The 26,064-nt window shown below is 38.7% G+C and overlaps 1 protein-coding gene across 3 annotated transcripts in view; it reads left to right on the forward strand.

Moving 5' to 3' along the window:
- Positions 1-25,671, forward strand: part of LOC149020770 (pre-mRNA-splicing factor ATP-dependent RNA helicase DEAH10-like) — a 57,372-nt gene extending 31,701 nt beyond the window's left edge. The window contains exons 10-14 of one of the 3 annotated variants that reach the window (XM_089148978.1): positions 315-546; positions 1,266-1,468; positions 12,440-12,574; positions 12,747-12,960; positions 24,437-25,671. In XM_089148978.1, the coding sequence (XP_089005104.1) occupies positions 315-546; positions 1,266-1,468; positions 12,440-12,574; positions 12,747-12,936 (760 nt within the window). In that variant the 3' untranslated portion in view covers positions 12,937-12,960; positions 24,437-25,671. Of the gene's footprint in view, positions 1-314; positions 547-1,265; positions 1,469-12,439; positions 12,575-12,746; positions 12,961-17,616; positions 17,634-23,443; positions 24,309-24,436 lie in introns of those variants that run through there. The other 2 variants (XM_089148980.1, XM_089148979.1) reach the window with 2 other exon arrangements.
- The last annotated feature ends 393 nt before the right edge of the window (positions 25,672-26,064 follow it).

Here is a 26,064-nt window from a genome sequence, read left to right on the forward strand (position 1 = left end):
GCTTAACAGAATGAGTACCACTCATCCCTAAATGGGATGCCTAAAAACTCTAAAAAATCTTCCTCTGGGAAACCTCTTAAATGGTGCCATACAAAAGAGAAACCAATGGTTTATTTATTTAAATCATGTAGATAATCTGCTACTTTACTAATTTCTTCTATCTTGTACTTCACTAAGTCATCTCCCTACTGTTTGGTATCTTATTGTCCACTTCAACTGAAAGTTCTAGTGCTGTTTCCCTCAAGGACTTTTTGCTGTTTGGAAGTTGAATTATTTCTGTTGGCTTTATTTGAGTCTTGGACAATACTGAACAGGACGGCTATTGTCAAGTCTCTGGAGCAGTTACTGTTGCTTGGTGCGCTTACTGATGATTATAAATTGTCAAAACCGATTGGCCATCAAATGTCACGGTTGCCTCTGGACCCTATTTATTCCAGAGCTCTGATCTTAGCAAGCGACTTCAATTGTTTGGAAGAGATGCTGATAACAGTTGCTATGCTTTCAGTGGAATCTATTTTTTATGCCCCTCGTGATAAGATGCAAGAGGTATGTGCCATTCACTTAATTTACCATTTAATGTATGCTTTTCTTATTTATATACTAGAAGTATGTTCTAAGTAGGTTCTCTGGTGCGGTTTCTTGTGAGTGATAATTTTCCACGTATGTTTCCCTCACCATTAGGTTCTTTAAGGATATATTCTCTGCCTCCACCTTTATAGCCCCAGTGGATCCAAAACTTTGAGAGTTCCTAGAGCCAATTAATCATTTATCCATCGTTACAATGTGAGTGATAGTTTCTGTAGAGAGCTCATACTGTCTACGATGCACGTGTAATGATTCCAATTTCTGGAGAAAGAATCAAGTAAGCAGCCAACCACTGAGGTTCATATGGCCCTGTCTTCTTAAAGCTACCTTGGTATATTGTTTCTTAAAATTGTTAGTTTTGACACTTCTGTCATGTACATTTTTTAAACATGTCTCTCCCTAAACCTTCTTTGGTGAGAAATGGAAGCGTAATTCCCCTATAATGAGGAAGAAATATAACTTCTTTGATTGATAAAGGGTCTGAATGCCTGTAGCTGAAGAGGTCAGGAATGCTCTCTGGTTGGGCATTTGGATAGGTAGCAACTCCTGAGGCTCTTTAGCCTTTGTGGTAGAGTCCAATTATCCTGTGGAAATAGCTCTATTCCAGCTTCTAGGTCAATCTCAGTTCTAAAGTTTTTTAGTAGAATCTCAATCTGGTAATATTTACTTGCTATTGGCAGGCACGAGTTGCACGGAAAAGGTTTTCAAGCTCTGAGGGGGACCATCTCACCTTGGTGAATGTCTATCGTGCTTCTACTGAGATTTTGGAAAAGACCATAGTCGCAAATAAAGCAGAAAAAGCAAACGAGAAGCGATTGAGAAAATGGTGCCAGGAAAATTTCATTAATTACCAATCCTTGCGTCATGCTGTGGACGTTCACAGGTTGCCATTATGTCCTTGTGTGCTAAAGAATTTGAATAATCTGTTTCTCTGCTGTTGTTGTTGCTGCCTATTTTATTCCTGTTTTCTAAAGTGCCTAGTATGTGAAGAAGGGTGGTTTAAATGTGAACACCATTAAAAGTGGAAGGACTTAAGGTTGGCACTTGCAAATGAACCTTGAAAAGTGGTTCTACAGGTTTAGACACTGGGCAACATACCCTGGAGGTTGCTTCATATAGATATTTTGAAGGTCACTATATAGGAAAGTGTTGTTAATGCTTAATGCTTAACTGATGTAAAAGCCCATCAAAGTTAACTGCAAGGGAAATAGTTAAATGGATAGAATCCAACAGTAGAACTGGCGAGGAGGTCTCAACGTAACCAATTCCATAGTTTGGGAATAATCTTTGGCAACTAGACAAGCTTTGAGCCACTCAACCGAGACATCACAGTGATTCTAGTACAAACTCAAGGACACTTAACCAGGTCCTTACCAGGGGTTAAATCTACTGCGTTCCATGTCTGACGTGTAATTAAGTGTTCATTTCTGCATCCATGGCAGCCTTCAGGCAAGGGTTTGGAGGACCATAGAGTGATGAGGAGAAATAGTATAGGTAGAAAATGAAATCAAAGTTATGAACATAAGCAGTCGAGATAAAGACATAAAATGGACAGTAGGATACACAACATTGGAATGAATGAGACAACTACATTTACTGTTATGGGAAGCCATACATAAGTCATAGACAGCAAAGAGCTCAGGAACTCCACTGAAGGAACATGTTGAAGTCGAAGGTGTTGGTGCCTTGGAGGTTGTGAAGAGTGTATATATTGGTGCTAGCTGTTAGGCTTTGTATTTATATACCTGGAGTGCAGGAGAACTAGCAAGATGCAATATTTTGGGAATGGAGGGTAAAGAAGCTTGAATGGGGTCATCTCAATTAGCACCTAGGAGAAAAAAGGGGGAAAGAGGTAGATAGTATATAGGATGCCCCCCCCCCCCCCCCCCAACAAAAAAAAAAAGGAGAAAGAAACATTGACATTGGCAAACTGTGGGTTGGGACTTGGGAACAGTGCAGAACGTTGATTACTCTTTTGGGTGTGAGAATACCCTAAGAAAAGGCACCAAGTAGAATGAGGGGGACACTTATTATAAACAGTTGCCAATTTTTTGACAAAGTAGACAACCAAACAATTGTTATGAAAAGAAAAACGCGACAAAGCCGAAAAAGCTATGGAAGAAAGGAAACTTATTAGAAAGGATTGTAGAATGCATCCCATTGATAAGACATCAGGTAGTTAAAATTCCGTCACACAAATTCTTTAAGAACATGCATAAGGTTTCTGCATTTGGTAACTCTGTTCTATTGATGAGTATATGCACACGTTGTTTGATGAATTATGCCATGAGTACTACAAAAATTAAAAATATGGCATTGAACATATTCCAAGGCATTATAAAATGAAATTTTTTGACAGGAAGTTAAAAAACAAATTTTTGACAGGAAGTTAAACAACTAATGGAATCTTCTTGAAAGTAGATTCCCTAAGACACTACGATTCAACTATTAACTCAAGTAAGAATTCAAACTAGACTTGGACTCTGGAAATTAAATTTCAGTAGCGAATTAGTGCTTAATATTGACCAATATGCCCCTTCTTGGGGTTCTGCCAGCCCTAGGTGGGCTACCTGGCTGGGGCCTTGGGGCCCACACCAGGGTTTCAGACAGGGGTGGGCCCTTGTTGACATCAGATATGTTATCATTCTCCTGAATTAGTCATGGATCGCTCCAATAGCCAAGAGTAGGATCAATAATTCCACCCCCTAGTATCCGGTATGATGACGATTTGTTGATTATAAACTATCAAATCTATTACATGCTCATTAGAAGGAATCAGTCTGCTTTACATAGTAGTATGGCCCAAATTGCTTTGCCCGTGTTGTATCTACATGTATAAGAGACCAGAATCCCATGGGAAAAGGTTGGGTTTCACTCCCTTCCTAATATCCATTTGTTTGGGAATCAATGTCTTGTAGTTTATAAATGTAGGCATATTGTTAAAGATATATATGCAAATTTGGTGACTAGCATTAGATCGGTGTGGGGGAAGGGGATCCTAGTTGTGAATTCCTAATCTTGGTTGGGCTACTCCAAGGGTTAACTTTAAGCCCTTGCTGATTTATGTTTGTTATGGACCACTTAACTAAAGGCATATGGGTCAAGAACTTGTAAGATGTTAGCAAGATCTCATACTAAGGCACATAGATCGAGAACTGCCGAGATCTTGGTATATCTTGCTATCTTACACTAGAAAGATGTAATTAGTGGCGAAATAAAAAGCTACACAACTAATGAGATATCTCGATCAACTCAAGATCTTGGTTCAACCAGATTTCGAACTGACCCAACATTTAAAAGGGGATCCAAAACTCAACTAAGTGGAGATATCTCATCCAAACTTTATTAAGTTCGTATATTTTTCTGTTGGAAGCTAGTTCTTCAAGTTTTTTGTGCATACAGAATATTTCTAGTTTCAAAATAAAGTGATGTACTTAATACTCATAGGTATACAAATTTATTCTAATTTGAATGTTCCTATTGCCTACGACGTTGTTTTACTTGAATGTTTGATTTGGTTACTTTTTATGACGATATTATGTTTAGAATAGGTCATTTTATAGTCCTAGTTCATCATTGTGGCTGTTACTTGTGGTATTATATCAAACTCTAATATAGAAATATTTCTCATAAAACTGATAGGGCCTTTGTGTTCAGAAGGCCTAAAGATAGGTTATATACTATGTTATATACCAAGATTCAGCCCTATCTTCTTATGTAGCCTCTATCGAATGAGGACCAAGCTGCCAATATGTAGGTCAAGAGGAACTTTAAGCTCCAAAAACAAGGCATAGGGTGGGTTTGGCTGATATCTCTGGGATGGTTTGTTATGGGAGGAATTAAATCTCTTGGGCTGCGTTTGTTTGCTGGAATAAAGGTGGGGTGGAAAAAAAGGGGTGGGAAAATTCTTGAAAAAAGCAACATTTTTCTACTTTTTCCTAAAAGTATATATTGTTTGGTTGCTTGGGGTGGGAAAGTGAGAGACAAGCTTCCTTGATTCAAGGAAGCTTGTTTGGTGAGGTGGCAGCCCAACTTTCCCACCCCAAGGCATTTTAAAACCCCACAAATTTGGTGGGATTTTGTGGGAAAGTTTGGAAAAGTAAAAAGTGGGACCCACCACTATCACTTTTCCACAAAACCCTTTCCTTTCCTTTCCTTCTCCCTCACCCACTACACATGGGACCCATGTTTTTTTTCCCACCCCACCTTTGCAAACAAATGCAGCCTTGGTGTTAGAGATGGTAATGATTGATGTGGAAAGGTATGGTAAGTCCAAAGAACTGGTTTAGGTTAGGGCATAGTTTAGAGTATCCCACTATACAATACAATACTAGCTGATATGCATCCACGTTGGATACAGCCGATATGGTACATAGTGATACGTCTCTCTTTTTTGTTAAAGGGTATGTATTGGATTAAAAACCAAAATCTATTGACCAAAATAATGCAATACTTGATACGAGAGAATGTCTCTTAAAATCAGCTGACCGACACGATACTTAATATCGATACTTTAAACCTTGGGTTTGGGTTTAATAACATGGTAAATTCCTAAAGTATATGAGGTTTCAATTATTTTAGGAAGAAAAAAAGGAGATAATTGAGAACTAATTGGAGGTCAAAGATGTTGGGACCTAGATGATACTAAGGTGGCCCAAGGTCTGCCCTTGGATCCTGGCTTGAACTGTGATGCGCGCTGGCTATACTATAAAGAATTAAAGTTCACCTTCTCCACAAGTCTTAGCTTTTGGATGACTGGCAGTCACTTGATCCTAAGAAGTGGTACCAAAGCGTCATGGGTTCAAGTCTCCCTAGTGGCCTGACTTCGGGGGATTTTGGGGACCTTGATGGTATTAAGGTGGCACAAGGTCTAGCCTAGAATCCTAAGAAGTGGTACCAAAGCGTCATGGGTTCAAGTCTCCCTAGTGGCCTGACTTCAAGGGATTTTGGGGACCTTGATGGTATTAAGGTGGCACAAGGTCTAGCCTAGAATCCAGCTTAAACCATGATGCACATTGGCTAGACTATAAGGAAATAAAGTTGCACCTTCTAAACCAATCCAAGCTTTTTGATGACTAGCAGGCATTGATCCTAAGATAGAAAATTCAAAATCCAATGGAACATTGATCAAATGTAGGGGTTACTAGAATGATCACACTCCTTAAAGTTTAGAGTGATTGAGTTGGTTAAATTGGGAGTTATAGGTTTCTTGATTTTAAAGGGTCAAAATAGGGTTCAAATCAAGATTTGTAGGATCTGAGGATTGGCTGGTAGCATAGTTGTCAAGGCGTCGCCTTATTTTTAGGCAATAAGGTGTCCGCTTTTTTTTTTTTTTTTTAAATCACGAGAAAGATGCCTAATCGAAGGCATATATTGAAATACTTATTAGATTCTGATTGTAAAGTATCTATTGTTTGAACCTATATGCATATGTATAATGGCACTTCATGTGATCAAATGTTAAAATAAAAATAAAAACAAACAAAATCAAAAGAGAATAAGTTCTTGACTTAAGTCTCACACTCTCACTCTCACTCTAGTCCCTAATCTCTCTCTCTTCCTCTCTTCTTCTCTTCCATTCCCGCGACGACACTCCGGCAAGTAGTGGCCAGCGACAAACAACTTCTTCTCTTCCTTTCTTCTCGCGACTTTTTATTTAGGACCTTTATGTGTGATTTGTAGTATGTTGGATGACTTGAGGTAGTCTGATATTAGTTTTTTTATTATATAAGATATGATAGATTTAGAGTGAATGAGATGTACACTAAAAATTTCACTTAAAACGCCTCAACCGCCTCAAAAGCGCCTTGGAGGGCACCTCGTCGACTCATCGCCTCAATTAGCTGAAACCGCCTTGCATCGCCTCGTCACCGTGACAACTATGGCTGGTAGGAAATGCTGAAACTTGGAGGGAATGTAGTTAATAGTATAGGGATATGATCCTCCAAGTTTGGTTGGGTTTGGATGGCAAAGTTGGAAGATAAAAGATTCTTTTTCCTCTTTATCTCTTTTTTTTTTTTTTTTTTTTGGGGGGGGGGGGGGGGGTGTGGGGAGGGGGGCACAGAGGGAGGGGTTTGTTTAGGAAGATTGAAAATCCAAGAAAAATAGGGGGAAAAATGTGATAGAAGAAGGGGGATGAAGTGTAGGCTTCCAGATACCTGGATGGGGGAGCCTTGTAGATGCTCGGATAGAGTCGTGATGGAGTCTTGAAAGCTGTTGCAAGGATCTAGAGTTGATCTTACCTTTAGAACTTTCGGGTTTCTTCAATTTGGACCTTCTCAGACCAAATTGAATAAAACCAGAAGCTGCAGCAACAGACACTCACAAAAAGTTCTCAAAACTTCCGAGGAAATAAAAAAAAAAAAAAAATCTACAAACTCCCCCCCCCCCCTCCCTCTTTTTTATTATTTTATATTATTTTTTTTTCTTTTCCCCCCCACAACCAAACCCCCCCTTTTTTTTTTTTTTTTTAAATCCTCTTCTTTTTCCTTTCTTCTTTTTATTCCCCCCCCTACCCCCCACGGCCTATAACAACAACAACAACAACAACAATAAGCCTTTCCCAACTAAATGGGGTCGGCCATGGATTCTTGCCCTCCAATCGGTCGTTCAAGGCCATGCTGATCAGGCCTAAGCTATACATATCCTTTCTCACCACTTCTCCTAAGGTTATCTTGGTCTACCCCTAGCTCTTCTAGTTCCTTCATATGGATTATATCACTTCTCCGAGCAGGAGCATTTATAGGTCTCCGTTGAACGTGGTCGTGCCACCTCAAACGACTTTCTCAGCTTATCACTTATGGGAGCAACTCCCGGACCAACTCTAATATGATCGTTTCTTATCTTATCCATCCTAGTTTTGCCACTCATCCATCTTAGCATTCTCATTTCGCTCGCGGTTTATCTATATGATTCTTTTAACGCCCAACACTCGCACCGTACATCTGCTGGTCGGACACGGTCCTATAATTTTCCTTTGCTTTAATGGAATACGCCGATCCATAAGACCCCGGATGCACCTCTCCACTTCATCCACCCTATTTTAATTCTTTGGGAACCTCATCTTCTAATCACCTCTTTTACTTATGATTGAACCTAGGTACCTAAAACAATCACTCGAGGAATCTCTTTATCGTCAAGTATCACCACTTCATCATCTGCCCGATCATGCTAAGTTACAAACTAGATATTCTGTCTTCGATCTACTAAGTTTAAAGCCTTTTGATTCCAAAGCTACTCTCCATGATTCTAATTTGGTATTAATCCCCACTTGGGTCTCATCAATCAACACAATATCATCCGCGCATACACCGGGGACCTCATCTTGAATGTCTTTGGTTAATTCATCCATTATCGGTGCAAATAGATATGGGCTTAGTTGACCCTTGTGTAGCCCACTGTTATCGGGAATTCCTTACTTTGTCCCCCCCGTTCTAACACTGTCACCGAACCATCATACATATCCTTAACTATATCTACATATTTACTTGCACACTTCTTTTCTCTAGTACTTGCCAAATTAACGCTCTAGGGACTCTATCATGGGCTTTTTCTAGGTCAATAAATACCATATGAAGGTCTTTCCTACATTTTCTATACCTTTCCATAAGTCTCCTAATTAAGTAAATAGCCTCCGTTGTAGATCTTCCCGCATAACCCAAATTGGTTCTCCGTTCGTGTTAGTGTCTCGACCGGGTTTCATTATTCTCTCCCATATTTCATCGTTGGCTCATCAATTTATGCCTCTATGTTATTACAACTTTGAATATCTCCTTTATTTTTGTAAATTGGAACCACAACACTTCTCCTCCAATCATCCGGCATTTTCCCCGTGCTCATAATCTTATTAACAACTTAGTCAACCAAACTAGTCCATGGGTTCCTAAGCTCTTCCATACTTCATTGGGATTTCATCGGGACCTTGTGTCTTGCCGGTTTCATCCTCCTTAAAGCTTCTTTTACCTCGGACATCGAATTCTACGTATATGTTCGGACACCGTGCCTTGGTGAAGTGTAATCGTCCGAAACATAAGTGCTTGAAGAATGCTCATTTAGTAAACTAGAGAAATAGGTTTCCCATCTTTTCTTAATATCCTCCTCACAAACTAATACTTTACCATCTCCATTTTTAATACATCTACATGGTCAAGATCTCTACTCTTCCTTCCCTCATCTTGCTATCTTATTAGTTTTTCCCCTTCCTTTGTGCCCACTTTTGTATAACTCTTCATACTTTCTTTCCCTTGCTTTTCCCGCAATTTTCTTAGCTTCATTTCTATCTAACCTATACCTTTGAAGATCCTCAACATCCTTAGTTCTTTGCCATGTCTTAAAACTAGCCTTTTTATTCCTAATGGCAGCTTGAACCTCACTATCCCACCACCACGTCTCTCTATAGATGGATCTTTCCTTTTGATTCACCTAGAACATCCTTAGCCACCTTCTTAATACACATAGCCATCTCATTCCACATTGCATTGGTTCCCCTTTAAATCCCATTTTCCTTGTTTGACTACTTCATTAACGAAGGATTTAGAGTACTCTCCTTTCAAATTCCACCATCTTATTCTGGGATAGTTTACCTTAGACCTTTTATGTGTTCTTGGGACTAAGCACATATCCAAGACCACAAGTCTATGTTGTGCGTTAAGCTTTCCCCGGTATCACCTTGCAATCCTTGCACAACAATCTATCAGTCCTTCTAGTTAGGAAGAAATCTATTTGGCTTCTATGCTGTCCACTTTTGAAAGTAATTAAATGCTCATCTCTCTTTTTGAAGTAAGTATTTATAATGGATAGATCAAAAGCAGTAGCAAAATCCAAAATTGAAATCCCCTCGTCATTCCTTTCTCCAAACCATAACCTCATGAACACTCTCATATCCTCTTTGATCTTTTCCAATATGTCCATTTAAATCACCTCCTATGATAATCTTTTCTCCTTGCGAATTTCTTGCGGTAATCCACCCATATTTTCCCAAAATTCTAGCTTTAGACTTTCATCTAGTCCTACTTGAGGTGCATATGCACAAATTATATTTCGAACTCTTTCTCCATTACAAGCTTGATAGCAATAATCCTATCACCCACTCTTTTAACATCCACCACATCATTTTTTAAATCTTTATCCACTATTATACCCACTCCATTTTTATTTGTTTTATCCCCGATCCAAGTTTAAGTCATCCAACTCTTTGGCTTTTTACCCCTCCATCTAGTCTCTTGATGCAGCTACATTAATCCTTCTTCTCCTCATAACATCTATCAATTCTAGCTCTTACCAGTTAGAGATCCTATGTTCCAAGATGCCAATCTAATCCTATGCTTATGGACTAGCTTCTTTACCCGCACTCGTCCACGGCGCGGGACCCTTGCCTACTTATCACCGCATCCGGGCGCCGTGCGCGCGTCGCTCGGGGCGCCCTGCTACCCTTGCCCACTTATCACTCACCCGGGCCTGTGTGCGCGTCGCTTCTTTTGTCGGGCGCCCTAGCATGCTTTTATCATATAGGTCGATCCATGAAAAAGGTTTGGCTGATTTTTCCGGTGCCGGCTGCCGCCGCGCACCAACCCTCCTCCTTTCCCGGGTTGGGGGGGGGGGGGGGGGGGGGGGGGGGGGGGGGGGGGGGGGGGGGGGTGTTTTTTTTTTTTTTTTTTTATTGTTTTTTTTCTTTCTTTTTTTGGGGGGGGGGGGTTGTTTTTTTTTTTTTGTCTTTTCTTTTTCTCCCGGAATTTCATGGGTTTGAAAAAAAAGGAACTAGGTAAGGAAGATTTTCATTTATCTGTGTGCTGCTGGGGAACAACCCGAGAAGCTTCTCTTGGCCGGCCCTTAACTTGGTGTTGGCTTCTGCATCATCTCCATCACCAGGGGCAGAACCATACGGCCAATTGAGTTGACCCAGGAAGAAAAAAGAAAAGAAAAACATGCACCAACTCTCTGAGATCTTGCCCCAAATTGGTTTTCTGGGTGGCAAGTTGGACCTTGAGATCAAGTTCTTGAACTGTGCAGCTGAATACAAAAGGTAATATTATGTTGTATGATCTTTGTAGATAATATCTTTTTATTTGAGGAGATCAGGAGACTAAAGCTGGGATTAACTCCAAATTCAAACTTTGGAGAACAAGAATCCAAAGGTTTGAAGACAAGTAGAACAAAGATTGAATATATGTTGTATTACTTTAGCACTTCCAGCATGGATCATGAGGTGGCCAATATTGAAGGGGGAGATCCCACAAGGTATCACCTTAGATATTTTTAGGATCGATCATAAACAAGGAAAGAGAAAGAGATGATGATGTTGCCCAAAGGATTAAAGTAGGTTGGATGAATTCGACAGGTGCGACAGTGCGCTGTATGCCTTTGGAACATATGTGAGATTTATACTGACATTAGACCAACAATGATGTACCGGGCCAGAGGCTGGGCTGCGAAGAAGTGTCATATAACTGGTGTCAAAGAGATGGATGTGCAAGAAGCTAGAAAAAGATATAGTAAAGAATAATCTCAGTATCAGCTCTAGTACATGATAAACCTTGAAGCGAGTTGTTTGAGATGGTATGCTCATGTTTAATGGAGAGTGCCTGAAGCCCTAGTTCGGAGGAGTGATGGGATCCTAATTGAGAGAACTAAAAGAACCCGGGCAGGCAAAAGATAGCCATTGAAGAAGTGGTGAAAGAAGGATATGCTTATCTTAGACTTTGTTCCTGGTATTACCTGAAAATAGAGCTCAGTGGAGATCAAAGATCCATACAGTCGATCCCTTTAATTGGGCACTGATGATGTTTTACTGTTTTCTGTTTTTTACACACATTTTTAAGGCCTAGTGCGGATTATTGGGTTTTAGGAGGTAGTTCATTGCTATGGTTAGCGCCTTTGAGTGTGTGGTGCTATGTTGTATGCTTTATTCCCTTTAATTAGTTTCTTATGAAAATCAAAATAGCAACTTCCATCAAGTTGGGTTGAGGCTATGGAATTATTGGTTCATGGCATATCGTATCTGCCAATACATCTAAGTACTGGTATCAGTTACTACTGATGTCATGCAATACTAATCAATACATCTCTCTCTCTTTTTCATCTGTTTTTAATTTTATTTTTATTTTTTATTTTTTATTTTTAGTGGGTTGTATTGGATAATACTGAAATGCATCAGCCTACATGCTACAATATGACTGATGCGTATCGATACCATTGATAGATTCAGAAAGGCTTAGGTGGAGATATTAATATGTATCAGTTGATCTGGACCAATGCGATATGATGTGGCTGATACATTCAATAAAGAGCTCTGTGAATCCATTTTTTTCGTTATTGAATCTGAAATGGCTTGATAGGTACCAATAATATTGATGCATTCAATAAAAGAACCATTTTCACTCATGGACTTTATATTGTGCTGCTATTCTAACAAAAAATGAAGGAGAACTTACATCAAGAGTTTAAAATCTTGCATTTGATCTTTGTTTTCACACTTGTAGACATGAAGAACAAACCAATGACTGAAAGAACACTATCATTTGCATTGCTCAGCCTATATCTATCACAACACGTTGGAAGCCTCATTTTTTATTACAAACATAATGAATTTGTTCAGTTGTAAATTATTCTTCATATGTTTCTGTATTGTTTGATATGCATCTCCAATAAATATACAACTCATCTCTTAAAATCAATGGACAAACACTTTAAACCTTTTGTAATGATATTGATGTTGTGGTTGTTGAACGAGTAAAAGCATAGTAGTTGATGGATCTCACTAATTAATCTTCCAACTTCATAACTGTTTAAATGTTCCTTGATGGATATGTTTTCTTTTTGACATGAACTTTTTGTTCATCTATATGCTCTTTTGCAGCCAGATACGAGGTCTTGTTGAACAAATGAGTCTTCACATTGCTTCTTGTGGAGATGACATGCTTCAGTTCCGTAGATGCCTGGCTGCTTCATTCTTCCTCAATGCAGCATTAAAGCAACCTGATGGTTCATACAGGTATATAACTACGATGGTATGGTGTGGGACCTATCTGTTATTTTTGGGGCTAACAATTCATCATTTCATGCAAAATTAGTTACCAGTGAAAATTTATTAGTTTCTGAAAAGGTAGTAATTGTGTCTACTCTGATAACTCAATGTTTTTGTGCATTTCTCTGTATATGCCCAGGGCTTTGGCAAGTAGTCAGCTGGTAAGAATATGTCCTACTTCTTCGATGTTACTATTTGGACAGAAGCCCGAGTGCATAATCTTCAATGAACTGGTTCAAACGAATCATAACTACGTACGCAACATAACAAGAATTGATCCATTATGGTTACCCGAACTGGCTCCTCAATACTATGCTACGCAGAACTAGAACTCATGTTTCAAATTCTGAAAGGTATGTATCATTCCATGACAGATATATGCATGTGCCAGTGCTTTGGAAGTTTCTTTCTGTCATATGGATATTAAACAATCACATCACAAGACTTTGTCAATTATATCTGAAAGTTAAATGCTACAATGTCTTGTTTCAAGCTGTTAGCTAACTTAAAATGAATGTGAGAAAAGCCAAGTTCTTTGAAAAAGATAAAGAAAAAAATACTGATGTTTCAGGGGTTTTGTTGGTAAATTTACATTTTTTCAAGGATCTAATTGTAAGTTTGCATATTTACAGGGATTTATTTGTAAATTTGCATAGTTTTAGGGCTTGTAAATTTGCATAGTTCCATGGACCTATTTGCAAATTCAGATTTTCCAAGGGCTTATTTGTATTTCTTATAAGCACCTTTTGAGTGGTTTGGCTATTGCTTTCTACAACGTTTCAGTTGTTTTGAAAGGGTGAAGACTGAAGAATTGCAAACAATTTTTTCAACATGACAACTACTGATGGTACTACTGGTCCCACTGGTCTCCGAACATTACCCCACTCTTCATCCTCTTTCCGTAAGATTTGATGGAACAAATTATTTGATCTTGTCTCGATCTGCTTACCTGACTATTGTCGGAAGAGGACTTGTTGGACACATTACGGACACCACTATCAAACTTACTACTATTGGTGTTTCAACACAACTGGCCTCGTGTATTATGTTAGATTCAAAGAGATAGTTATGAAATTCACCATCAATATACTTTGTGTCATTGTCACTGCGAAGGATCTTCACAGTGGCATTGAACTGAGTCTTAATCATATTATGAAAATCACGAAAACTTTAAAAAAACCCCATTTTTTTGTTTTAAAAGATAAATTCATGTAGAACGAGAGTGACAATTAATAAAAGTAACAAAGTACCTATAACTAGTAATAGACACACATCGGCAAGGGCCCCACACATCAGTATGAATTAGTCAAAAATGAATAGATTTTCTATTATGAAGAGAAGGTAAATAAGTAGAACGAGTCTGCTTCGTAAAAATACAGGCTTCACAAAAAAATTCATCCTTTTTACAAGAAGAAACTAAATCGAGAAATACTTTCTTAAGAGTTCCTAGAGGGGGGTGACCTAGCTTACGGTACCACTGCTGAAGGTCTGATATTACCGAATGGACCTGATTAGGAGATGCAGTCAGAGGAGAAGTAGTAGCTCCTCTAATTGGCTTCAACAAATAAAGTCCATTGTCTAGTTTACCACGTCCAATCTCCTTCCTCATTACCAGGTCCTGGAAGACACAGTAAGATGGGGAAAATCACTTTACAATTCAAGTCATGTGTAACTACTAATAGAGAGCAAGTTAGTAGAGAAAGAGGGAACATGTAAAACTTTAGACAAAGAAAGTGATGGAGAATGCTGAATGGTCCCTTTTCCAGCAATGGAAGAATAGGAGCCATTAGCAAGTCGAACTTTATCTTTTCCGGAAGTTGGAGCATAATGTAAAAAAGAGAGGATGAACCTGTCATATGATCTATGGCTCCTGTATCAATGATCCAAGGGAGCAGAAACTGAAGAAACATGGTAGCCTGTAAAAATTTTACCTGAAGTAGTAAGGTAGGAGTTGGTATGGGTAGTAGGGGAAGCAGTGGTAGAGGTTGTACCGGCAATAGAATATTGCAGATTACGTCGTAGAGTAGCTAACTCCTCCTGTGAAAAACCAATGTTTGCATAGTGTGTTGTGGAAACTGTCTTAGAAAGATTAGCTTTCAGTTTCACCACCTTTGTGCCTTTTTTGCTCAAAATCAGCAGGCTTCCCATGAAGCTTCCAACAATTTGCCTTGGTATGATATGGTTTGTGACAGTGCTCACACTTGACAATCTCCTTAGTCAAATCAGATTTAGTGCGAATAGACTATAAGGTTGGTTTCTCCATAATAGGAGCATGAAGTATGCCTAATCGACAACTTTCTTCACACTGAACTAGGGCTAAAGACTGTTTTAATGTAGGAAAGGGAGAACGACTTAATACTTGCACTCTGATTTGATCATACTTAATATTCAAACCTGCCAAGAAGTCGTATACTTGAATCTTATCAACGTGCTTCTTATAAGTAGTCACATCATCTGGATTAGTGGGGTGATAATCCCCATAATGATCAAACTCTTGCCAAAGAGATCGCAACTCAACATAATATTGGGCCACAGTTAGTTCCTTTTGGGTAGTCTCATGAAGCTTCTTTCGTAGCTCATAAACTTGTGCATCCTTCCCCAACTGTCCATATGTTTCAGTAGTAGCCTTCCAGATTTGGGCTACAATATTAAGTAATAGGTATCCACGAGCAATATTTAGATTCATGGAATTCAAAAGGAATGACATAATAAGAGAGTCAGTCGAGATTCCATTTATCTTGTGAAACACCTGTGATTGTAGGTTTGATAGTGGTGTCCGTAATGTGTCCAACAAATCCTCTTCCGGCAATAGTCAAGTAAGCAGATCGAGACCAGATCAAATAATTTGTTCCATCAAATCTTATCGAAAGAGGATGAAGAGTGGGGTAATGTTCGGAGCCAGTGGGGAGCAATAGTACCATCGGTAGTCATCATGTTGAAAAAAATTGTCTGTAGTTCTTCAGTCTTCACCCTTTTAAAAATAACTGAAATGTTGCTGAATGCAATAGCCAAACCGTGATTCAAAAAGTGTGCACATAAGGAACACCATGTTTCTCTCTTCTTCTTTTATTTTCTCTTTTTTTTTTTCTTTTGAAAAATTACAAATAAGTCCCTAGAAAAGCTAAAATTACAAATAGATTCTTGAAACTGTGCAAATTTACACATAGGTCCCTGAAACTATTTGGATTACAAATAAGTCCTTGTGACTATGCAAATTTACTAATAAGTCCCTAAGATAAAGCAAATTTACCAAAGAAACCCCTGAAACATGGTATTTTGTTTCTTTCTGTTGGCTAATAGAAACGTAGTAAGGAAGGAAAAAAAAACCTAAGTATGGTTTGAATAAAGTTAGGAAGAGTTTCAGACGAAAAAATTAGAGGAAACTCACTATTTGAGAAGAGGATCGATCAATGGCGGTATTCTGAGATTCAAAATGAACCATGTGATACCATGCGATTTTGTTTGTCTTCTCTTCTAATCACAAGAAGCAACAGGAATGGATGCGATTTTGTTCGTCTACTCTTCTAATCAAAAGAAGCAGCAGGAAGCACTTTTCTAATTACAAGAACAGGAAGCAGCGGTAAGTTTTGCAATTGTGATTCTGTTCGTCTTCTCTTCTAATCACAAGAAGCAGCAAGAAGCACTCTTCTAATTACAAGAACAGGAAGCAACGGTAAGTTTTGCGATTGCGATTCTGTTCGTCTCTTAAAGCAGCAGCAAGTGGTTCTCTTCCTCTCTCTCTTCTCTTCTTCTTTCCGTCTGTTTTTGTGCTTCCCTAATCGTCTCGAGGCTCTGATGATCAATGTGATCTCAAAGCTCTCTATTTATAATCAAGTGAAATACCCTTACTTAGGTAACAAGAAATAGAAATTTACATGAATAAAAACTTGAACTCCTAGTAGAACTCAACCAACATTATGTCATTTCTTTTGAATTCCATGAATCCAAATATTGTCCATGGATACCTATGACTTGATACTGCAGCCCAAATCTGGAAGGCTACCACTGAAATGTATGGGCAATTGGGGAATGATGCATAGGTTTATGAGCTACAAAAAAAGCTTCATGAGACTACCCAAAGGAACTTACTGTGGCCCAATATTATGCTGAGTTGCGATCTCTTTGGCAGGAGTTGGATCATTATGGTGATTATCACCCCACTAATCCAGATGATGTAACTACTTATAGGAAGCACATTGATAAGATTCAGGTATATGACTTCTTGGCAGGTTTGAATGTGGAGTATAATTAGATCAGAGTACAAGTATTAAGTCGTTCTCCCTTTCTTACATTAGAATAGTCTTATAGGTTTGTTCAATGTGAGGAAAGCCGTTGATTAGTCAAGCTTCATGCTCCTATTGTGGAGAAATCAGCCTTACAGTCTGTTCACACTAAATCTGATTCGGCTAAGGAGATTGTCAAGTGTGAGCACTGTGACAAACAATATCATACCGAGGCCAATTGTTGGAAGCTCCATGGGAAGCCTGCTGATTTTGAACAAAAAAAGAGCACAAAGAAGGGGAAAACCGATAGCTAATATTTCTGAGACAATTTCCACTACTCTTTGCAAACATTGATTTTTCACAGGAGGAGTTAGCTACTTTGCGATGTATTATGTAGTCTTCTACTACTGGTACAACCTATACTACTGCTTCCTCCACTATCCATACCAACTCATACCTTGCTACTTCAAATAAAACTTTTATAGGCTATCATGTTTCTTCAGTTTCTGCTCCTTGGATCATTGATACAGGAGCCATAGATCATATGACAGGTTTATTCCTCTTTTTTTTACATTATGCTCCAACTTCCGGAAAAGATAAAGTTCGACTTGCTAATGGCTCCTATTCTTCTTTTGCTGGAAAAAGGACCATTCAACATTCTCCATCCCTTTTTTTGTCTAAAGTTTTATACGTTCTCTCTTTCTCTACTAACTTGCTCTCTATCAATTGTCTTACACATGACTTGAATTGTAAAGTGATTTTTTCCCATCTTACTGTGTCTTCCAGGACCTGGTAACGGGGAAGGAGATTGGACATGGTAAACTAGATAATGGACTTTATTTGTTGAAGCCAATTAGAGGAGCTACTTCTGCTCTGATTGCATCTCCTAATCAAGTCCATTCGGTAATATCAGACCTTCAGCAGTGGCACCGTAAGCTAGGTCACCCCCCTTTAGGAACTCTTAAGAAAGTATTTCTCGATTTAGTTTCTTCTTGTAAAAAGGATGAATTTTTTTGTGAAGCCTGCATTTTTGCGAAGTAGACTCGTTCTACTTATTTACCTTCTCTTCATAATAGAAAATCTATTCCTTTTTTACTAATTCATACTGATGTGTGGGACCTTGCCGATGTGTGTCTATTACTAGCTATAGGTACTTTGTTACTTTTATTGATTGTCACTCTTGTTCTACATGAATTTATCTTTTAAAACAAAAAAAATACGGTTTTTATTTTTTTATTTTTTATGTTTTCGTGATTTTCATAATATGATTAAGACTCAGTTCAATGCCACTATGAATTTCATAACTATCTCTTTGAATCTGACATAATACATCAGGCCAATTGTGTTGATATAACTGCCCAAACTGGGGTTGCCGAAAGGAAGAATCGGCATCTTTTAAATAGAGCCCCGCTCATTTATGATTGCTATGAATGTTCTTGACCAATATTGGAGTGATGCTATACTCACTGCCTCTTACCTTATAAATAGGATGCCCAATAGGATACTTGGTTTTAAATGTCTTAATGAGCTTCTCCAGGGGACCTCTTCTTTTATTATTCCCCAAAGGTTTTTGGATGTGTATGTTATGCCAGAATCACAGCCCATCAAAGTAAGTTGGCTCCCCGTGGCCAACGTTGCATTTTCTGTATTCTCCTTAGGGTACAATGTTATCATCTTCCTTCCACGAACCGTTGTCTTCTGGATGTATTTTATCGGTCTTGCCTTACTATACACCTCTCCGGGGGGGTCTTCGGGGTGCTCTTTCCAACTCTGCCTTTCTATCCCCCCCTCTAACTTGGGTTCGGTCTTTCCGCCGGGGAGTTTTGCCGTCGGATTCTATTCTCCCCTCCGTTTTCTTACCATGTGGAGCTTGGTTGGGGAGCCACTCTGTGGGCTCCTATGGGTCTTTCCAGATTGACCATTGGAGGTTGCGACTTATCGAGGAGTTACCCGGCTGTGGTGGGGGTGACGTTCCCTTCGTCTCCTGCTCCTCTTCTACTATTCCCCTGAGGTTCTTCTTCGATCTTTCTATTGCTATTGGGAGTAGATCTTGTCTCGATCCTATGCTTTTTTCTTATGACTCGTTGTCCGACTCATACCGTACTTTTATATCCTCTCCATCATCTATATTTGTTCCTAAAAGTTGGCAGGAAGGCCATTCTAATAAGAGATGGAAGGCAGCTATGATAGAGGAATTGCAGGCAATGAAGAAAAATGATGCTTAGGAGCTGATTAGACTTCCTCTGGAAAAAAACCAGTGGGCTGCAAATGGGTGTTTGTGGTTAAACAAAATATGGATGGATCATTCAACAAGTTGAAGGCTAGACTAGTTGCAAAGGGGTTTACCTAGACCTATAGGAATGATTATCAAAAGGCTTTTGCCCTTATTGCAAAATTGAACACTATTAGAGTTCTGATGTCCATAGCTGTGAACAAAGAGTGGAATTTGCACCAACTAGACGTAAAGAATGCCTTAACTTGGAGGTTGCTTCATATAAACCTCTTCATTGTGGTCACCATACGAGAAGGCATTCTCTATGTGTAGTTGACTTAGAGTCCAATCATAATTAACTGATAAAAAAATCAATACCCAAATAGAATTAAGTCTAGCCACAGGAGAGAAAGTCTCAAAATAGTCCACACTGTATGTTTGTGTGTAGCCCTTAGCTACCAAGCAAGCCTTGAACCGATCAAGCTCACCATCGAATGATATTTAACAGCAGACACCCACTGACAATGGACCACATCTTTTCTAGGATGCAAGTCTTCCAGAGACAATGGATGACGAGATTGTAAAGCCTCCATTTTCACATCCATGGTGACTTTCCAGCTAGGGTTTTTAAAGGTCTCATTTTGATGGTTTGGAATACGAATAGCAGATAGAGAAAGGGCAAGACAATGAAATTTGGGAGGTAAATGTGAAACAGACACAATGATAAACAAGATAAACCATGTTAGAACATAAAGTGCAATTACAGGTACCTTTTCTCAAAAGCAATTGGTAAGTCATCCGAAGCGGAAGTTGGATCTCCACTAGAAGAATTTGCCAGTGAAGAGGGAACTTCCGTAGGACCAGCATCAACCTCCACTAGGGAGAGCTGCCGGCATCAACGGGAGGATTGTACTATCCACAATATGCTTCGCCAACTTCGTCGCCACCGATAAACCCGTGAGGGATCCCACGCTGCCGGTTGAAGGAACTGAGAAGGAATAGGAGGATCATTCAAAACATGGGATTCATTAAATAGAGATGAACTAGTGTAATACGGGGTGTACTCGAAAAAGGTCACATCAACACTTACAAAGTGTTTCCGATGAATAGGGTCATAACACCAAAAACATTTTTAAGTATGAGAGTACCCAAGGAAAATACATTTAATAGATCGAAGGGAAAATTTATCCACAATATGTGCTATGTGAACAAAACAAACACAACAAAAAATTTTGGGTGGAACTAAAAAAAGTTCTTTATTTGAAAAAAAATAGAAAACAAAGATTTATCAGAAGGTAAAGTCATAGGTATTCTATTAATTAAATGACCAACAATTAAATCAGCATACACAAGTAACTCTTAGGAACATTCATCCGAATTAATAGAACACGTTCAACCGCCAAACATCTCATTTTGTACATATTCTAAGGCATTATCGGATTTAAAAACTTTACCAGGAAGGGAAAATTGAGTCTTTATTTCATGAATAAAATTTTAAATATAGGCAAGAACTCAGTTCGATTCTTTAAAAGATATAACCATATAAGTTATGAAAAATCTTCCACAGAAGTAACAAAATACCGAAACCTATGCCTATTACTAACTCTACAAGGACCCCAAATTTCTAAATGAACTAAAGAAAACAAAGATTCACTATGAGGGATAGAACGTGGAGGATAGGTGGCACCGTGATGCTTCCTCAATTCACATGCTTCACAATTTAACCTTGGCATAGATTGCAAAGAAGGAAACAAATTTTTTAATCTAGCTAAGGAAAGATATCCTAAACAACAGTGCCACTAGAGGGTATTTACACCATTATCAAAAAGAGCCATAGTAGGGGCAATATAGTCTAGATAGTAGAGACTGTTCCTTTCACACCCTCCACCAATTGTCTTTCTCATGTGAATGTTCTAGAAAACACTGAATTAGGAGTAAAAGTTATGGAGCAATTCAAAGCTTTAGTTAACTGGCTAACAGATAACAAATTAAAAGGAAAATTAGCAACATAAAATAGTAGTGGATGTGGAAGCGGCTGCCTCAATGTTTTGTAGCCGGCGAAGGATTTGGCTTACATTATCTCAAAGAGTCCTAGACGAGTCACAAAAGAAGATCCAAAACTGCTATCATTGTTTGCTATTGTATCAGTACCACCATCAAATACAACGAGATTGGTAAGTTGTTTGGCCCATTTTGGTTTTTTATGTTTGGCCCAACAAGCTTCCACCATATACCAAATTTTACCACAGTGAGTACAAAGCCTAGATGCTTTATTAGAATGCTGAACACCACGGTTTCCAGAGTTCGTTCCTCCCCCCGAACCACGACCACGTCCTCTTCTATGAGTGTAGTAAGGCGTGTCTCTCCTTTAGAGCTACTTCCGAGAACCACCTTTAAGCAAGACAATTTGTCGGAGTCTAGTATATGCTTCACTAAGGTTGGGAACATGTTCTTCGCAAGAAGATGTCCTTTCCGATTTCAATTTGGGGTTTAGTCCTGCAAGAAACTTAGATATAAAAAATTCATTCCATTGTGCCTTAAGTTTTTCTATGTCTATAGAGAGGTTGAAAAACATTCAATTCCTCTATCATCCTTTAAAAGAGTTATAATGATCCCGCAGAGACTTGTCTGCTTGTTGAAATTGAAATAAATTTTCACAAATACTATAAATCCGAGTCATATTTTTAGCTTGGGAATAGGTTTTTCACAAATCATCCCATATTCTCTTGGTAGTCTTGTGAAACATAACATTGAGTGCAATATCAAGTTCCATGGACCATGCTATTCTACATCCAAATTTTGATAATTGCATCATCTTGAGTCCAACTAGGATTGGATTTGTCAGTCTCGTTGGAGGTTCGACTCAATGAATTTAAGTTTACCTTTTGCATGTATGTAAACATGAATGACTTGTGACCAAAGCAAATAATTAGAACCATCTTTGGTTTGATGGGGTTATCTGGACATTCATTGGATCAGCTTGTGATCCTTTGGGTTTAGCAGTACTTGTAGTCGAATCACCAGTAATTAAAGACATTATAACTTGTAGTAGATCTCACAATCAGTAGAGTAGAAGTTTTCAAACCAATATCCAGAACTAGAAGTAGGGGGAAGAAAGCAAAAATCTGCAAAGAACAGCTGATGGAGAGGAAATTTTCTGCAAACTGCAGATTAGAAACTGACTAAGAGAGGTAGAAAACGTTATGATCTATGTTTTGAGACCTTTAAAAGTAGGGTTGGGTAGATAGATCGTTCATATAATTGTCTGATCTAACCATACGTTAGGTACAACATTAGGTGGCTGCGCACTAAGGAAAACTGAATACAGATGTGAACTTCAGAAGAATAATGATACTGCACTGTTTTGAGTCAATAAAGCTCTGATACCATGTTAGAAAATAAACCTTAATGAGCCAAAACAGTGCGGCAACAAAAAGAAACAATAAGAAGAAAAGAGAGAAGTTTGGGCGCTGTCGGGGAGCCTTTATTTATAGCTTTAACTTTACAACTTGAGAGACAAATCACTTGAGGAAATAAGAAATTACAATCTATGGACAGAAAATACTACAGAAAATAGGAACTACAGAAAATGAAAGTTCTAGAATTAGTAACTAATAGAAAATAGAAACTAAAACTTTCAAAAATCCCAAACCTTGTTCACCAAGACTCCTACACCAAAATTAGAAAGCAATACCCATATCTAAAAGAGGTAAGATCCTCTTTAAGAAACTTGCACACCAAGGCATAGTGCCTTTCTGTTCATTCTTCAACATTGATCAAATGGAAGCACTTGCCACACTGAAAACACTAGGTAGGAATACTTTGAAATGAACCAGCAGTTTCTTGACTTTCCCCTTGAGGACAAGGTGAGACTCAAGGGGGGAGGTGTTGATGGGCCAATGGTTACACGAGTCTATGCTTATGGAAGGTTTGCTGGGTAGTTAAGGCAGCTAATAAGAAAAAAGGAATATAGGGAATAAAGAGAATAAAAAAGGGATAGGTAGAGAGCAAAGGAAGGGAGGAGGCAATCTGGTAATTGGAATTTGGGAGGCTGATTTGGGGCTGAGAAGGGATGGTGTGCACATCAAGGATGGAGAGAGATTGTGGAGGTAGCAGGGTTGCTTAGGGGAGTGCTGGATTTTAGGTAATCCTGAGTTTTTGCTATTTTTGTCATTCCATTTTTCTGCTATTGTGAGCTCTACTGTGTTCTATGTGAGATCTTATCACATAGAGAAGGTAAGAAGAGTTTCTTATGGTCTTTATTCACCTAGAAAAACAGCCTACGTTAGAGTCCTCCTCTAGAGAAAGCCAATTCAGCACATTGCAAAGATGTAATTACAACTCTTAAAAACCTTGCTCCAACTAAACCTCACCTGACAAACCCCCTCTGAATTTTGGCAGACGAAACGTGGTGGGGATAAGCAGCAGCAGCAACAGAAAGATTGTACATGTACATGAAACCAGTGCCAAGAACCGCAAAGCCAAGCACCACAAGGATCAACTTTAAGACCTTGTCTATTTGTGCTTATGGATGATTTAACCCATAGGCAAGAGATTCCTAGATGTATGCTTTTCATGATACTATTTCGTTGAATGCGACAAAAGCAGAAGTTAATGCCTAGTTGGAATTATGGAGATCACTTGGAACCAAAAGGTCTTGATGTAAGTGGAACAAAGATGGAGTAGGTTATGCGCAACTTAGCTACATTATGATTGATAAAGAATTGTTCTAGAGGGTGATGTTTGTAGCTTACATTAGAGCCCAGATATCTATTATTTGTTCTTTTTGCGCATGGTTTAGATATCTACCAACACATTTTGCAAATGTTGGTTCTTTTTGTATATGGTTTCGTAATTGTGTTGTAGGATCTTTGTAGGGGTAGTACTGCTCCTTTTAGTGTGTGTTCTACTTTAAGTATTGAATAGGGTTCTTGAATCTATGGCATGGCTTTTTTATAGCTCCTGAGTTCACAAGCTGCTTGTTTTTTTTTATGAATCCAGATTATTAACTCGAGAATATCTGGGAAATATCAAGTCTCCCCTGAAACCTTAGGAAATTGAATTGAAATTTTCACGCACCTGGTCTTAAAATTGCTGTATTTTTCTGTTTATGAAAGTTATGACATAGCTACATGCCAATGGATTGTTATTCTGGGCCCTTTCTTAAGGTGAACTGTGTCTTACCTCCTTGTTGCAATGACATCTTACCTTCGTTGCTGTATGGACATCTTAGTCTTCTCGGTTATAGCTGCTCTTAATCATGTTTCAAGTAGGCCGGGGGGGGCCTTTTTTGGGGGGGGCCCCCCGGCCCCCCCCCCCCCCGGGGGCCCCCCCCCCCCCCCCCCCCCTTCTTCTGTTCGTCTTTTTGTTAATTGAAAGGTATATTATTTGCAGGCAGAGGATGCAGATAAGGAATTAAAGATTTGATCCAGAAAATGTTGGCTCATGCACAAGTCTTTTGTAAAAGACAAATTTCGTTGAGCACGAAAATGAAAAACCAAACAGTGCAGATGGGAAAACACGGTTATGAATGTAGTCGAAGACAACCGATAACCAGACATGCTGCACATGCGGTAGAGGAGAATCTGCATTACAAAGGGAAGCACTCCCTGGAAAGTGTTAATATTAAAAATTTAATTTATACTGTATTATGTAAACTCACGGTTAGAAATCCTCTTTGATGGAAATTATCTGTAGAGTCATATCAGGTGTTCTCTATGTACTTTTTCTCCATAAGTTATCTGTGCAATTAAATTGAATGCAAGTTCAGTGTGAAAAGATCATGAAACCAACTAAGCCATTCTTGATGCCACATCGCAGTAACTGCTGTTTCAACTAGAGGAAACGATTCAATCTTGAAAAATTGAACTCAACAAGTGACGAAGGATAGATGGGGTTGTGGGGATTGTTGGCTTCACAGCTGAATCATCCAATTCAGAATTGTGTTGAATGGTCAATTCCATATTTGTGAGTCTTGTTGTCACTGGTAATTCATAGTGTCTAATTTGGACGGGCTTTGACAATTCTGAGTCTGATAATTAAGTTTCGATCTTTTTTTACTGGTTTCAATGAATCAACGCAATCTTAGTATTTTTGACAGGTTTTGATCAGTCTTATCACACGTCGAGTTTTACGTTGAGAAACTCCAGTTCCAACTAAAGATTCGTGGCTTTGTTGAAGCCAATCTTGAAAATAAGATCTTGATCTTTGGTCGAGACATATTGCATCTGTGATCAACACGCTCTTCCTTTAATATATCATTTCTTAGGTTCAAAACAAAAAATAAAAAAATAAATTCAGCACACCCTTCGTTGTAAGCTCTTTAATCTATAACTGGAGAAAACTTTTGAGGCGCATAGAGAGTTTGAAGCCCTGGTCAGGTTCCTTGACTTGCAACCATCGTACAACATTTTGTGAGATATGATGAAATTACGTAATGCTTTGCTTGTCTCGTTCTTGGCAAGATGAAATAAGGGTCAAAACAATATTTAGTCATTTTACTGAATTTTTTTCAAAATTTTATCGAAATTTCAGTGTTTCAGAAATTTCATATTACCCGCAAATGTGGCAATGTTTGAACTTTCTTATTTTCAAAGCCATAGCACCTCACTCCTCACAGTTACTCACGATGCCTCGTAATCTATCATCACCATTGCCAATCAATGCCTACGATTTCCACCGGATGGACATTTGAGGAGAAGTAGTGCGTACCTCACTTGCATTTTTTTTCTTCTTCTCCTGCAATGTTTTTTCTCCTCAAGATGAGGTATGCACTTCTTCTCCTCAAATGCTGCTCTGGTGATAATCGTGGGCGTTGATTGGTAGTGGTGATGACAAATTACGAGGCATTGTGAGTAATTGTGAGGAGTGAGGTGGTATGGCCTTGAAAATAAGAAGTTCAAACGTTACCATATTTGAGGGTAATATGGTCATATTAAAATTATTTAACAGTCCTAAGTAACGGGGTTAATGGTGGATGGGGTATTTGCAAGGTTTTTTATTTTAGAAGGGGTGCACCTTGT

The sequence above is a fragment of the Hakea prostrata genome, chromosome 3 (genome assembly GCF_041222555.1).
Source record: "Hakea prostrata isolate BN-2017 chromosome 3, UWA_Hpros_2, whole genome shotgun sequence".
In the NCBI taxonomy this organism is placed as follows: domain Eukaryota; kingdom Viridiplantae; phylum Streptophyta; class Magnoliopsida; order Proteales; family Proteaceae; genus Hakea; species Hakea prostrata.